General features: G+C 36.8%; 4 protein-coding genes and 1 long non-coding RNA gene across 5 annotated transcripts; 3 read left to right on the forward strand and 2 right to left on the reverse strand.

Annotated features, from left to right (window-relative positions):
• Window positions 399–2,183, forward strand: LOC109949631. Its single transcript, XM_020565714.1, has 2 exons — window positions 399–1,438; window positions 1,723–2,183. Exons 1-2 carry the CDS (start codon window positions 1,024–1,026, stop codon window positions 2,181–2,183), a joined length of 876 nt encoding a protein of 291 aa, XP_020421303.1. The 5' UTR covers window positions 399–1,023.
• LOC109949632 lies at window positions 2,307–2,774 on the forward strand. The gene has a single exon (XM_020565715.1). It carries the CDS (start codon window positions 2,307–2,309, stop codon window positions 2,772–2,774), a length of 468 nt encoding a protein of 155 aa, XP_020421304.1.
• LOC109949939 lies at window positions 3,318–4,290 on the reverse strand. Its single transcript, XR_002272260.1, has 2 exons — window positions 4,043–4,290; window positions 3,318–3,880 (listed from the first exon to the last, which is right to left on the reverse strand). It is a non-coding gene; the product is annotated as an uncharacterized LOC109949939 (long non-coding RNA).
• On the reverse strand, window positions 6,038–7,737 carry LOC109949633. Its single transcript, XM_020565716.1, has 4 exons — window positions 6,841–7,737; window positions 6,529–6,663; window positions 6,391–6,453; window positions 6,038–6,133 (listed from the first exon to the last, which is right to left on the reverse strand). Exons 1-4 carry the CDS (start codon window positions 7,735–7,737, stop codon window positions 6,038–6,040), a joined length of 1,191 nt encoding a protein of 396 aa, XP_020421305.1.
• LOC18775632 (lamin-like protein) lies at window positions 13,861–16,247 on the forward strand. The gene is made up of 2 exons (XM_007206409.2): window positions 13,861–14,053; window positions 15,943–16,247. The coding sequence occupies exons 1-2, from the start codon at window positions 13,897–13,899 to the stop codon at window positions 16,245–16,247; spliced, it is 462 nt and encodes a 153-aa protein (XP_007206471.2). The 5' UTR covers window positions 13,861–13,896.

Here is a 16,563-nt window from a genome sequence, read left to right on the forward strand (position 1 = left end):
GAAACTGCATTGCAGTTTCTGGTTTCATAAAGGCAATGTTACAACTGCTCATGGAGTTAAATGTGTTTTTATCTAAGTTTTAGTACTTTGAACATGGTTTTCTTTTGGTTTCTATTCAAATTTAAGGGTATGTTATCACATAAAGTGCAATGTTGTTTCTGTTATTTCAGTTTTTGACTATAAACTGCAGTGCAGTTTCTTGTTTCATAATTCGATTTCATACTAATATTTGGATTTCTATTGGAATGTTACAACTGCTCATGTACATTATTTAGTGATTCTAATTGTTTTCTGTTTTTGTTTGTTGTTTTGTTTGCATTTTCAAGGCTAATGGAGGTGTGTGTCATTGCCAAGTGCACATATAAGTCGGAAACCATCATGTTTTCAGCTTCATCAGAGTCATCCATGGTTGATATTTTGAAGACTTTGTGTCTGAGGTTTAGGGGTTTGCAGTTGGGTTGTTTCACATTACGGTATTCGGTGCCCAGTTATCCGAGTTGTTTTCTAGAAACGGATAGCGATTTGGACTTGATGAGGACATTTTTGTTGATATCAAATGAGAAGACTGTTGATATTTTAGTGAAGGATTTATGCGGGAGCAGTGAATATAGTGGTGATTTTTGTGTAAATAAGGAGTTGATAGCATGTGAAAAGGGCGAGTCATCGTGTTCTAGTACTGTCGAAGACAGAAACGAGTTTTTGGGCAGGTCGAAGAGAGCAAGTGCTAAGCCTTTGTTGTCGAATGAGTGGGAGACATACATACATCATGTGGGGCAGAAGTTTGACGGTGGTGCAGAGCAGTTCCGGTTGAAATTGTGCAAGTACGCTCTTGAAGTAGGATTTAATTTTTTATATGCCGGCAATGACAAGAAGCGGGTGGTTGCTGTTTGTTCGAATAAGAAATTAGAGGGTTGCAGCTAGCGTGTTTATGCTTCTTATTGTGAAGCTACTGGCAGTTTTGTAATTCGGACGTTAAATAATGTTCATACATGTGCGGGTCGGATACGGGAATCAAAGAGTAAGATGATGAGGTCTCGTGTGGTGCCCTCCCTCATTGTGGACAGAATTCGTGCAAAACCAGAGCTGAAGCCAGTTGAGATTATACACGAGTTCAAAGATTATTATGGTATAGACATTTCATACTACCACGCATGGTTTGGCAAAGAGTTAGCTAAATTGGACGTTCACGGTGATGAGTCGAAGTCCTTCAACGAGTTAGTGTGGTATGTGGACGCCGTAAAGGAAACTAACACTGGTTCTCTCTGCACTCTTGATTGCGAAGCTGGAATTAATCGCTTTCGACGGTTTTTTGTGTCTTTTGGGGGTTGCATTGCTGGATTTCAATATTGCATACCCTTGTTGTTCATTGATGCTACGTTTTTGAAGAGCAAGTACAAGGGGCAGCTTCTCTGTGCTTCGGGAAAGAATGGAAATCAAGGTATGGTTACTGTAATGTATTGCAGATTTTCATTTGTTGCAATTTTTAGCAAAAACTGCATTGCAGTTTCTTGTTTCATAATTCGATTTTATTAATATTTTTTGCATGTCTGTGGGAATGTTGTAACTGCTCATGAACTTAAATGTGTTTTAAACTTAGTTTTAGTACTTGGATCATGGATTTGGCTTTTGGTTTCCTTTCAAATTTGAGCAGATTTGTTTTCATAAACTGCACTGCAGTTTCCCTTTTTTGCTTATACTTGTGCTTTTGGTTTTGTTTTGCAGGGTTTTATCCTCTAGCTTTTGGAGTTGTTGATTCTGAGACAGAGGAGAATTGGACTTGGTTTCTTCAACATTTGGCTTCTATATTGCTACCGATGGGGAGAGTGGTGACCTTTTTCTCGGACCGCAATCAAGGTTTGTTAAATGCAATGGGGTTTGTGTTTCCCGGATGGCCTCATTCTTACTGTTATTATCACCTCAAACAGAATTTGATATCAAAGTACCCGAAGTCAGGTTATGGGAAACTGCTCCAAGACCGTGTTATCAATTTATTTAGTAGATGCGCATATGCTGTTACGGAGGAAGAGTTTAAGGTAGCAATGGAGGAGTTGGTGATTGTTGGGAGTTCGAAAGTGAAGGCATTTATATCTGATTTGTCTAGAGATCACTATACCAACGCATTTTTCAAAGGAATGCGTTATGGGGAGATGGCAAACAGTTTAGCGGAGTCCTTTAATAATTAGGTTGGTGTGTTTCGAGATTTGTCGGTGCTACCTTTGATAGAAGGGATTCGACAGAAATTGATGGTATTGAATTCTCAACGACGAATTGAAGCGGAGAAGTGGAAAACAGTTTTGTGTCCGGAGATGGAGACTAGACTCTGTGAAAATGCGGAGGCCGGTAGGACTTGGGCAGTTCGTCGTTCTAATTGCACTGTTTTTGAAGTATTTGCTGATTATTCTGTGATGGTTGATCTCGAGCAAAGGACTTGTTCTTGCCGTCTTTGGCAAATTGACGGTTTTCCTTGCACACATGCGGTGGCTGCAATCCTAGCAAAGAGAGATTCAGTTTATGATTACATGGAGTGTTACTACAAAACCGACTTCTTTCGAAAAGCCTATGAGAGTCCTATTTTTCCTATTCCAGATATTGGGAAAGGATTGGGCAGCAATGGTTCTGCAGCTGGAGTTGTGCTTCTGCCAATTACAAAGAGGCCACCCGGAAGACCACCAACAAAGAGGATCAAAGTTTTGGGTGAATTTAAAAGGTCATTGAAATGCAGTCGGTGCAGTGTTGCTGGGCACAATAGGAAGACTTGCAAGGCTATTATATGAACACTCCTTCTCATTTGACAATTTTTTATTTTAGATATGGTTTAGCGAATGTATAGTCAGTTTCTGCGTTGCACTTTTTGCAAAAACTGTATTGCATTTTTAGTTGCTTGTAATTGGCTACACAGCTTCTAATTGGATATTGTGATTCTTTTTTGAAGTTAATGAAAATTATACAATTATTTAATGAGTGGATATTCGTTTTCGACTGCCATTCAATGCTTGTTTTCAGATTTTGAGCAGATTTTGTTGCAGAAACTGCAGTGCAGTTTCTGTTTATTTGTTGCAGATTATGAGCAGAAACTACATTTCAATGCTGACCTACTTAAATGTGTTTTGAACAAAGTTTTAGTACTTTGATTATGGCTTTGGCTTTTGGGTTCTTTTCACATTTTTTGAGCTGATTTTTTATTTTTATTTATTTATATAAACTGCACTGCAGTTTTAATTTGTTGCAGTATTTTTGACCAGAAAATTCAGTGCAGTTTGTTTGTTTCCTTTTCGTTTTGTTGCATCTTGTTCCAAGATTATATTACAGTTTATATGTATAGGAAATATGTTCTCATATACCATAACTAGAAATATTTACAAACATCCACAAGAATTAAGATACATATTGTCTTGAGTTAACGAAAGGCAAATCACTAGAGACGATTAATTACACAGTTTTTGTGGTGTAGGAGTTTTGTGACATATTGTGCTCGATATTCATTCATGAATTTCTTGTCCACGCTTTTTGGAATGGGCTGTCCTTGTGCTATTTTATCTATATAGAACATGACGAACATGCCGCAATCCAATCTGCAAATGAAATACGAGATTAGTTTTTTTTGCTTTTGAATGATTTCAAACTGTAATGAATAGTTGAGTAGACACAATTCTTACGAAGATGCACTTTGTTGAGCACATTCCATGTCATCCTCAAATGGAAACTGCAATGGATTTTGCATAATCCAATTGAGAGTGAGTTCTTCAGTTGGAGTCAAATCTTTTTGTACAAGTGTCGGGGGCCCTTCCTTTTGCTTCACAAGTGTTGGTTTTTTTTTAGTTTCTATGAACACTCGTGCTTGAGGTCTTATATATTCTAGCCACCCTTCAACAATATTAACCTGTTTAAAGAAGAAGAAAAAAAAGAGAAAAAGAAATGGTAATCAGTGCATTGCATATTATAGTTTTGGTCTGAAATTAGGCAGTATGTATAATACAGAAACTGCAATGCAGTTTCTGTTTGTGTTTGTGCTGAGAAATTAAGACAGTTTCATTCCACTTACAAAGTTTCGAGCAATGTCAATGCACCTTTCTTCTTTTCTACGTCCCAACGATCTAAGTGGATTGTAGTGTCTCCACTTTCGTTCATTTTTGTAAAATGTGAGAAGTGTGAAGTGGAACTCTTCTTTTGAAATAATCGGGAAGAAAAGAACACTGCATTTCCCGAGTTTTTCAAGTAAGTGTTCATACAGGAACCTGTGCCAAGATGGCTCTTGGAAGCTTTGCATGTAAGCCTGATATCATAGAATGGCAATTTGTTAGTATATATTTTTCGAAAACTGCAGTGCATTGTCTGTTTAAACAATTTTGAATTTTCAAAATAATACTTACCGAAGTCCATGTGGACATGTACTGTGGACTCTCTGTCTGCATGGGCTCTATTTTATCCTCCTCTATTTGGATATAGGCCTCAATAACCTGTTTCACATTTATTGGAGAAAAATGGAATTATAAATGGGTAATATAGGTAGCACAAATAAAAAATACAGTGCAGTGTGTGTTATAGAATTGGTAAATACTTACGTTTTGTGACAGTTCCAGGTCCCATACAATATCTTTGAGATCATGGTTTGTCACTTTCTCATCATTGAGTCCTACCCAAAAGTTATCACTGCGGATTCGAATACATGAAATTCACAAGATTAGTTTTAGTTTAATTGTAATTAAAAGATGAAAGAATTGTTATTTTGGAATAGAGATATTACCGAAGTTGAGTACTTAAGTAGTGTTTTTCAATTATTTTCCTGTCCGCCTTTGGAATTTTCTGCCACACCTTCCTCTGACCCCATCCTAGTTTTTTCTTTGTTGGCTTTTTTTGTCCTTCATCTTCATCACTTGATTGTTGCAAATCTACAGGTATTGAATCATGAAGGCTCGTTCCTTTTGGGGGATCAGGAATTGGATTTGTGGCATCGGGCTGAGATGCCTATTGTGTTAACTGCAGATTGAAAGGAAACTAATTAGAAACTTCATTCGATAAAACAGAAACTGCAATGCAGTTTCCATTTCTGTAAAGCAGATAACACACTGCATTGCAGGAAATGGAAACTGCATTGCAGTTTCTGTTTCTGTAAAGCAGGTAACACACTGCATTGCAGGAAATGGAAACTGCAATGCAGTTTCTGTTTCTGTAAAGCAGATAACACACTGCATTGCAGGAAATGGAAACTGCATTGCAGTTTCTGTTTCTGCAATGCAGAAAATAGAAAAAAGCAGCAGCTTGAACTGCAGTAATTGCATACCTCCTCGGAAGAGATAAGCTTGAATTGTGGTAGTTCTTCATCATCCTTTTTTGCCTCCTTTTTTGTTTTCTTATTTTTTTTCATACACATAGCAAGATGCTTGAAGCCTCTTTCTTTCTCTGTTCTTCACCCTTTGTACTCTTGAAGGAACATCAGGTGTTGGAGCATCTTGCTTCTTCTCTTCTTCTCTCTCTTCTTGTTGCTTCTCTTCTTCTTTCTTTTCTTCTTCTTTCTCTTCAACTGGTTGTGTTGGTTGTTTTGTAGGCAGATCCATCTCCATATCAAAGATTGTTGGGTCTGACAACAAGCTTTGAATTTCTGCCTTGTACTTTCCTTGAATCTCCTTTTTCTTGGCAATCTTCTCCATGTCAATACGAGTTTCCTTGCCTTCCAATTCTGCAATCCTCCTTTTCAGATTTTGTATTTCATTAAGCTGAACTGTAGATTCCACTGTCATGGTGGCAGTCACACATTCTTCATTATCTAATTTCTCTATGTATGTTGCCAACTCCACTTCTAGCTCCTTTGATCTCTTTTCCGCTTGGATAAATATATCCCACAATTCCTTCATTTTCTTCTCACTGTCTTCATTTTTTTCATCCTTCCACAGTTGTAATCTTTCCGGGCAAACGAAGCTAGGATCTTGTTGTTGGCGGTAGTTGATTTGGTCTGTCATGGACTTCACCAAGAGGTCTTGAATTGCAAGAGGTTCTTTTCCAGCTTCATTCTCAAACATTTTCTTCTTTCCAGCCTCTTTTAATTCTGGAGTTTGATCAGCATCATCAGGTTTTCCTTGGTTTTCTGCTTCCTCTGCTTCTCCTTGTTGTCCCTCATCATCTTCTTTTTATTTTCCTGCATATTGAACAGAAACTAATTAGAAACTGCATTGCATTGGAGGAAACGAAAACCGAAATGCATAATTCATTGTTTAGAGATTCTTATACCTTGTCAAGAGGGTCTCCCTCTTCTCCGGTAGTTTTTCTCTTTTTATATGTTTTCAAAATACCCTGTACAATGAGATTGAATGATTCAGAAACTGCATTGGATAAAATGCAAACTGCAATGTAGAAAACACAAACTGCAATGCACTGTATACAGATTTCAATTACCTTCTCAACAGTGTCTTCCTCTTCCCCAGTAGTTTTTCGCTTTTTAGGAGTTTTGAAAATACCCTGTACAATGAGAATGATTTAGCATGGATTCACATTCAAGATACATTAAAACAGAACATGCGATAAATTGCATACCTCGATGTCATTCAAGTCCTTTATTTGGTTGAATCTTGTGTGGAGTTCCACAAGACTCCATTTAAGAATGGCAGGAGTTTCTTTCTCCTTGCCAAGGATTGGTTGTATGATGTTTGTCCTCTCACACAGTAGAAACTGCACCGTTCAAAAACAAGATATATCAGAAATTAGGTTGGAAACTGCATAGGATAAAACAGAAACTGCGTTGCAGTTTCCATTTCTGCATTGCAGTAAATGGAAACTGCATTGCACTAAATTGAAACTGCATTGCCTAAAACTCAAAATGCATTGCATAAGCCACTGTTTACTTACCAATATTAGGATAGTGCAACCCGAAACAGCTCCTATAGAGGCTTCTCCTCCCTTCTTTGCTTTTGCTTTTGCTTTTGCGGTCAAGGATTCATTCATGTAGGCTGAAACAGCTCTTGCCCACGAATAGCTTGAAAGTGTGTCTAGATTCACACAGTGCTCAAATAATTTCCAATGCAAAGTAGATGAAGAGTTGGCAAAAAGGAATGTCATGCACAGCAGAATCAATATTAGGCTGACCACCTCCTTGTCGTAATCAACTTCTTCTTCTTCTTCTTCTTCAGCTTCTTTCTTTTCTTTTCCTTTGTTCATTTTTTTCTTTTGCTCTGTCTTTGCCTTTTCTTTCTTCGGTTGGTTTGCCAAGGCAATTGTCTTTTGTAATTCTGCTTCTACCTGATTTTTTGATGGTTTTCCCTTTTCTCCAAAGTGCCTTGTTCTGAAGGTAGCAGTGTACCTATCATTGACAAGTTTGACAGATTTGCCTTCATTTAGCAGTCCTAGAATCTGAGTCACTGCATTGCTTGTGATTTGGAATGATTTGGTTCCAAATTTGAAGGACTTTGTATCCGAATCAAATTTCTTGAGCAGCTGTCCTAAGTCAAGGTCCGACTTATTCATGTTATTCATGTCAATTCTCTGGTGGTAAAACAGCTCGATCAAGTTCCAGAAAGGGGTTTTCTTGAGAATCTTCTTCTGCCTTTCATTGAGCTTGTCCTTTATGTCTCTAATGATGCTGTTGAAAGCATACGCATTGCACCGAAATTGGACATAGTCCGGGTGCTTTGCTTTCCGATCATAGTTTGGCTTTGGCTTTGTTTTGATCTTTTGAGCCATCATTTTGATTCTGCGCTTTGGTTGGTTTTCAGCTTCATTCTTTTGTGGTGACATTTCTTGTTCCATTTTGTGATATGCACGGCAGTTTGTGGTCAAAATCTGCAACAAACAACCAGAAACTGCTGCTCAAAATTTGATGTGAAAAGAAACCAAAAGGCAAAAACAGTACTGAAACTAATATCAAAACACATTTAACTTCATGAGCAGTTATAACATTCCCATAAACCCTAGCAAAAAGCACTCTGAAATTGAATTATGGAACCAGAAACTGCAATGCAGTTTCTGGTCAAAATCGAAGACAAACAACCAGAAACCAAAAGGCAAAAACAGTACTGAAACCTTCGTCGGTGTAAAACCTAAAATCGAAGAGAGTACTGATTCATTTTCTTACAGTTTAGCTTCTGTCGTCGTCGGTGGTCGTTGCTCGTCGTCGGTGGTCGTTGCTCGTCGTCGGTGGTCGTTGCTCGTCGTCGCCGTCGCCATTGCTCGTCGTCTTCGTTTCTGCTCGTCGGTTGCGTTTTTGGAGTGGGATATGAAAGGTCGCGCGAAACCATTTTTGAAGTGATTAAATTTGAGTAGTGTCGTTTTGTGTTGTGTTTTGTGGGAATGTTATGTCGTTTTGACAGTTTTAAGTTTTGGTTTATAATTAAATAAACTGTATTTGACAGTTAAGCACAATGGCACATGTAGTAATTTTAGGGTTGTTGGATGTCCTTTTGGTAATTAGGTGGCTTTGGTTTTATATTAATTAAGCAAAATTCATTATCTTTCTTCCAAATTAGTTAAGTTTTTTATGGGTTAAAACTAAAGAACCCAAAAATAAAAAGCAGCCCCGGGTACTGTAGTAGTAACAAATTTGAAAATTCTCATTACGTTCTTTTCGTTTCTAAATCTTTCCACCTTCGTTACAACTAGGAATTGGGCGTGCCACATGTCTACGAACTCGTATCGTTGAACTCTATGCAACGGTGCCACTCAATTCCCCAAAATCCTACCTAAACAAAAAGTGACTAAAGTGCCCCTACATCGAAGGACAAAAATGTAATTTGATATTAAATAATCAATTGAACAATGATTTTTAGGACGGGGTGTTACAACCTACCCCTCTTACAAAAATTTCATAACTATCTCGGAATCTTCTAAACTGCACTTCGACCCCTCAAACTTTCTTAAAATTACATGATACCTCGACATCTTTAAATTTCTCTATAATTTAGTCCTTGTTCACACAACAAATTTTCAATTTCTTCCCATTTCTCCTTCGATTCCAGTTTTAACTTTCTCCAATCCGTAACGTAAAATGTTTATATCTGGAGTTGTAACTCCATCCGAACCTTTTATCTCCAACGTGCATGCATAACTCTTGCTACATTGTTAACCTTCTCACCACCTTCCAAACCAATACCTTAATTCCGAGGTATTAAGGGGGAAGAAATAGGCTTACCCATCTGTATCTGTCGACAACTAAAAGTAGCCCCGGGTACTGTAGTAGTAACAAATTTGAAAATTCTCATTACGTTCTTTTCGTTTCTAAATCTTTCCACCTTCGTTACAGCTCGGAATTGGGCGTGCCACATGTCTACAAACTCGTATCGTCGAGCTCTATGCAACGGTGCCACTCAATTCCCCAAAATCCTTCCTAAACAAAAAGTGACTAAAGCGCCCCTACATCGAAGGACAAAAATATAATTTGATATTAAATAATCAATTGAACAATGATTTTTAGGACGGGGTGTTACAACCTACCCCCCTTACAAAAATTTCATAACTATCTCGGAATCTTCGAAACTACACTTCGACCCCTCAACCTTTCTTAAAATTACATGATACCTCAACATCTTTAAATTTCTCTACAATTTAGTCCTTGTTCACACAACAAATTTTCAATTTCTTCCCATTTCTTCTTCGATTCCAGTTTTAACTTTCTCCACTCCCTAACGTAAAATGTTTAAATCTGGCGTTGTAACTCCATCCGAACCTTTTATCTCCAACATGCATGCATAACTCTTGCTACATTGTTAATCTTCTCACCACCTTCCAAACCAATACCTTAATTCCGAGGTATTAAGGGGGAAGAAATAGGCTTACCCATCTGTATCTGTATCGACAACTAAAAAAAGGGATATATTGGCCGATATTTTCATCTTTGATTCTATGACAGGCTTTTGGAAAAAATGGTGATCTTAAAAAGATCCAGGAAGCTACCAAAAGGCCTCATGTTAGATGGAGGCGGACATGTACATATAAGGCACATCACCCCCTCTCCATTGGTCTATGTGGGATGTTACAATCCACCCCCTTTTAGGGGTCTGACGTCCTCGTCGACACACTAGCACCACACGACAGAGTGGCTTTGATACCAAATTGTCATATCCCGGGATCGGCTCTGCCGTACCACGATATTGTCGGCTTTGGGCCGCCCTCTCTGCCCTCACGATTTTGTTTTTGGGAACTCACAAGCAACTTCCCAATGAGTCACCCATCCTAGGATTCTTCTAGCCCCAACTCACTTAACTTCGGAGTTGTCATGACTCCGAAGATAGTGAGCTCCCAAAAAGCCTCATGCTAGATGAAGGCGGGCATGTATATATAAGGCACATCACCTCATCTCCGTTGGTCGATGTATGATGTTACAGAAACAGTCACGAGGAAACAAATAAAAAGAAAAAAGAAGACTATTGCCCAAAATAATACATGAGGGACAAAAATGATCCCAGTGGAGTCTAGTGATCGAGCAATAATGGCCTCATTAAAACCTTGTCTTAAAATACCCCCAAATGAAGGAAAATCCAATAAAGGAAAAAAGAGTACCACTGTAAAGCTTGCTCATCAACAACAACCAACATGCAAAACTTGGGCAAGTGGACAATGAATAAATGATGCACAAAGTGGTCCAACAAAGTCCAATCCAGGAACGAGTCACAAGACCAACTGAAAAGAACACCAACTGCAACAGCATCAGCATCAGACTGCAGCATGTCTTGTAACTGCTCCACTGCAAAATTGTCTGCGAAAGGTGAACGCTATGGTTCTTCAAGATTGACAAACAACCTCGCAACCAACACCACAAACAAAAGAAGATTTAGTTAGGATGCTAAACAAGATGGAAACTATTGGAGATAAGAATTAAAATAAGGAAAAGGTGGCTAAAACTAAAATTCATAAAAAGATAAAGGAAAGAAAAAAGCATAAAATAAAATGACATGCGCTTCAACAAAGGCAAAAACAAGTAGATGAAGTAAATAACACCACATACAAAAAGGAAGAAAACAAAGCTTGATACTGGGGCAAAAAAACAAAAATAAAAATAAAAGCAAAGAAAGAAAAACTACTCCCTGACTTGAAAGAGGATGTCGCCATGGAACTGTGGATACCCATAACTGTAAGGTTGAAAGAAAAAATCAACCAAACTGCTTCAATTGTTCTAGAAATTCATGTGTCTCGTCCTCTCCCAAATCTAGGTACTCTCTCGACAACAACAATTTCAAGATCTAACGATCATTGATCCATCTATCTCCATCTCTATTGAAACCTTTATCACCACCACCACGAAGATGGCATTTTCAGTTTTGGCTACAGTACGCATTGGATAACAGCATCAGGGTCGATAACTCACCCTCGTTTAGGTTCGCGCTCTGTGGGGTACATGTGATTTGTCGGAAAACTGCTAGGGAGTCCCCGCCGTAAAGGTTACAGTGTTAGTCAATACGTTACGCATCAGAAATCAATGACAATCTACATTGGTTTTGTTAAAAGGAGCAAATGACTATGTTGCTCTTCATTTTGCTATTTTCTTTGAAAATGGAAAAAAAAAAAATCATTCCCTTTATACGAAAGTTGAGGGTGTAGGGGCTATTGGTTTCGTTTGTCATGAGAAAAATTGTTTAAAATTAACAATTATTCTATTGTTTAAATATTTCCACAAAAGTTGAGGCGGAAGAGGGGTTGTGAGGAAGGGAGGGAGAGATTATCAAAAGGGAAAGGAAGGCTATGGGGGATATGGTTGAGGGTGTAAGGGCTGTTGGTTTCGTTTGTCATGAGAAAAATTGTTTAAAATTAACAATTTGTTGTAAATAATATAGGTGGAGCCCACATAAAGAGAAATGATGGTGTTGAGTATGGTAGTCAAAAGGGGAAATGATGGTGTTGGAAAAAGAAGGTTTGGAGATGCCTTGTACATCCATGGGATGCCTTTGGAATTGCCTATAAATAGGCTTCCCCTTCAGTTGAAAATATACAACCAATTAGAAGAGAAGAGAGTGAGAGTTAGAGAAGAAAAGAGAGTGAATTCTATCTGAGAAGAAATTTTGTCAATGTAAACACCACAAAGAGCAAATATAATTCCACTCCCAATATTTAGTGGTACTTCCTATACTCTGCTTATTTTATTTTTATAACACAATTATTCTATTGTTTAAATATTTCAAAGAAAGTTGAGGCAGAAGAGGGGTTGTGAGGAAAGGAGAGAGAGAGATTATCAAAAGGGAGAGGAAGGCAGTGGGGGATATGGTGAATGGCATAGCGACTTGGGTGGTGTCGGGGTTGGTAGGAGTGGCAAAGATATGGGAAAGGAGAGGTTGGTAAGAGCGTCTGCAACAACATCTTCAACAACTTTGGAATGCTAAAATAGGTGAGCCACATCATCAAAACCCTCTCCAACATCCTTGTCAAACTTAGTTATCAAAACTGCAATCTCTTTCTCTCTCTTCAGGACTTGTAAGTTGACCTTGACTCTTCAAAACATTTTAATTTTACTTTGGAAAACCTACCTTGAAAATATAAAAAACATGCATTTTTTTTTCTTTTTAAATAATTAATACATAGACATTTTTAACATGTTTTCATTTTTTTTATTTTTTTCCATAACATTGCATTAATTGAATTGAAGAGTCTGGTGCGGCAAAAAATATTTAAGTAGCAAACAAAGCTTTTCAATTTGCCACGTAGTTCAACAAACTTCAATTTGAAGAGTTTGGTTTGCTACTACTATTGGAGATGTTCTAAGGTTAGTTTTTACTTTTTTGATTCCATTGATGAAACTATAACTCTTGCCATGTCCTCGCTAGAGTGTTGTCGTATCTTCATAAATAAATAAAAAGAATTAACATGACAATATTCATTAATTGACATGACATGACTGCATAGGATGCCACATAAGGTGGTCAATCCTGTGGATTGCCTAAATAAAATGTGGTCAATCTTGTGTGTCTAAATAGATGGTTTGGGTACATGTGCCTCTGATTTTCTATGCATCTTGGTTAGGCTTCATGCCCCCTAAGTTGTATTTATTGATCCTCAATAAATGAATCCTCAAGTTGTCAAGGCTTCCTTTCTATGAATCGGATTTTGATCTGAATTCAGTGTAATTAATAGGAGATGGATTGGACTTCTCAATTCAATAATCCGATTACAATCCAAATCCGGTAATCATATTATAAATGGATCCGGATATGGATTATAGTTAATCATATCCGACTTAGTATGAAGTATAATTTAGTTTTTCTATGCTTTATATGTGTAAATGTGTAATTTTAGTTTTATAGCACTAAGAATACACTTAAAACTAATATTTATTATAAAATTTAAATATAAAAATTGATATTAAAAGTAGATAAATACAATAAAAGAACTAGACTACTAATGAAAATTTTATTTTTTGTAAATCTCAAAATAAATCTGATGTGTAACGGATATGGATTGATAGGTGCAATCAGATAGTCCGAATACAATCCGAATTTGACAATCCGATTATAAATGGATTTGGATTTAGATTAAGGTATATACGATCCGTTTGCATGTCTAGGTGCGACTAAAAACCAAAAAAATAAATAAATAAAATCGGTACTTATCCGAACAAACAAAGAAAATAAAAATCCAGTAATGGCAGTAATAAATCAAGAATGGCCAATAGGCCATTTCAACAATTTTTGGCCCCTATTAATTAAAGCAGCATTAAATATGCATGTAAATTAATAGGTGCAGAATCTGCTAAATCCAGAAAAAAATCAAGGGTTTAGAGGTAAACTCCAAATCACATAAAATGAATGAGAATTAACATTGACAGCCCTAGACTGCCTGAACCCAACTTTTCTTGGCATAAACAACACTCCATATATATATATATATATATATAGAGAGAGAGAGAGAGAGAGAGAGAGAGAGAGAGAGAGAGAGAGAGTTGTGATGATGGAGGGTTTAAGTTTGAGAAGGGTGTTGACGGTGGGCATGACAGTGGCCATGGTGATAACGTTGAGAGCTGAGATGGGTAATGCCAGTGGGAAAATGCATTCTGTTGGAGGAAGCAAGACAAGTTGGGGGCCATCAAACGTTAACCTCACAGAGTGGTCTTCTCACGAAACATTTTACGTTGGTGATTGGCTCTGTAAGTTAATTTTATTCTCTCTCTCTTCTTCTTCATCATTATCATCATTTATCCTTTTTCTTTGATTACTGCTTGTTAATTTGTTTCCTTGTTTGTTTGTTTCCTAGGAAAATGAATTATTCATAAAACCCACAAGCAAAAATTCTCTCTTACCTTTTTCTTAGGTTGTACCCTTTTTTTTTTTTTTCATTTTTATATGGGCTCCTCTCCAATTGCACCTGTTAATATTATTTTCCAAAGGCATTTCTCATATCTTTCCCAAATAATTATATCTCAATTTATATAACTTTTGGCCAACAGGTCTAGCCTGATGAAAAAAAGTCTTAATTTTCAGATTAATGGTCTCAGATTCGAACCTTCATATGATACCTTGTATGCGAGAAACCCCCTCCCCATTGTAGTTTAGACTATCGCTTGTGTTAAAAAATAATGTATCCTCTTGTGGTGTTTATAATTTGCTGAACATAAACCCCATAATTAATTATCAAATTATTCAATAATTATGAGACAGTACATGGAACCCATACCGGTAAAAATTAAATACCTTCAAAATTTGTAACGTCAATAAAAAAAAAATCTTTGTAACGACATTGTATATCTCTCCCCCTTAATTAGGGCTGGTCCTAAGCTTTCGGCACCCTCAGTGAACTCTCAAAACAGAACTACATATTCACACAAATCACCCCAGAAATATACATTTAAGGGTTAATGTAGGTATATTGTTTAGTTTTGATGTGGTCCAAATTTTTATTTTTATTTTAATGTTTTCAAAACTTTCATATGGCTAAAAATTCAGAAAATTTTGGTGTCATGAACCGATGTCCTTGGGTTTCCATAAAATCTCTCCAAAAAGCCATGGCCTTGGGCCGGCCCTGCAACCTCTGCCTGCAACCTCTGCCTTTATGCTTTATTGTATACAACTGAAAATATCAGATGTACCTCCTACTTTAATCGGATTATGTATGTACTTAGCGTCGGAATGTATTGGATCAGTTTTACTCTTAAACTGCGGTCAAATTAATTTCAATAGAACGGTTTGATTCAGTTCGATTTTAACAAAAATCACTGAGAAAACCGAGTCAAATTAAGACAATGTTGAACACTTTGAATAGGACAATTTGGTCTAAGCCCAAACCTTTATTTTTTGCCAGATAAGTCCAAACCTTTTCCTTTTTGCATTGCCCAAATACAACAACAACAAAAATTCTATAACCTCCTACATATTTTTCATTTTCCTACACATTGAACCATCCTATAATTCAACATATCATCTGCCTTCGAAGTTCATTACTAATATAGTTACAATCAAATATCAATAACTTCAATGTTTCATAGGACTACGAGTGTAAACTAAAATAATCTAAGTAAATTCTGATGTAAATTTAGCTCGATTTACAAAAGCTCAAAATTCCAACTGAATCAAACCATAATGATTTGGTTTGGTTATGAATTATGTGACTTCTTTTTGGTCAAAACAAATTAGACCATCAGCCAATTTGATCGGTTCGGTCGAATTTACTTTTATGTAACATAGTTTAAATAATAATGCCCCTTAGAATTAAATAAAATGTGGAACTCACCCATTCCCAATTAAAAAATATTAGAAAATACTTTATAATTCCTTGAATCAAAATGTTAAAGAATTACTAATCACACATGACTCGCACGTAAATCAAGCATTAAACTATCAAGGACTTGTAACTCAAGTAGTACATTCAATTCAATTGTTAATTATTTCCAAGGCATGCATGCATCCTCTCTTTGTCTGTGAGTTATCTCATATGGATGTTTGTTCTTCAAATCAATCAAAACCAAGCTGATATTAGTGCATATTTAATTTTAATTATTCATTACTTATGAAATTAATTGAAGGTGGTAAATATTATTAGATTTTGGATATGACAAGTACCAGTATAATGTGCTGGAGGTGAACAAGACAAGTTATGAAAAGTGCATCGACAAAGATTTCATAAAAAACATAACAGGTGGTGCCGGAAGAGATGTGTTTAATCTCACACAAACAAAAACCTACTACTTCCTTAGCAGTGGGGGCTATTGCTTTCAAGGGTTGAAGGTTGCCGTCAACGTCCTCCGACCACTGCCGCCTGCCCCGGCACCGACGTCTACTTCTACTACTACTACTTTTTCTTCATCACTACTCCTCCTCCTGTTGCTGCTTTTCATTATAATTTAGTACTAGTGCCTTGCTATTCATTTTGAACATTTGAACATTTGGAAGGAGCGTTTTGTTTGAATTTTTAGGCAGTGAATTTGTTTGATTAAATAGCACTTGCAGACTTGATTGCATTAATATGATTCTCCATAAGTCTTTAAAATTTGCAAAACATGTTAAGACTGGTTGTTACACATTTTCTTGGAGGTTTCTTGAGCTTTCTTTTGGCAGGATATTACACATTAAATATAGTTACACTGTAAAATGTACACAGTTATTAATATTGAATTTGTTGATTCTGTAGACATATTGGTCTTTTGGTGAAAACAGGATTTGA

Source organism: Prunus persica, chromosome G6 (assembly GCF_000346465.2).
Source record: "Prunus persica cultivar Lovell chromosome G6, Prunus_persica_NCBIv2, whole genome shotgun sequence".
NCBI lineage: Eukaryota > Viridiplantae > Streptophyta > Magnoliopsida > Rosales > Rosaceae > Prunus > Prunus persica.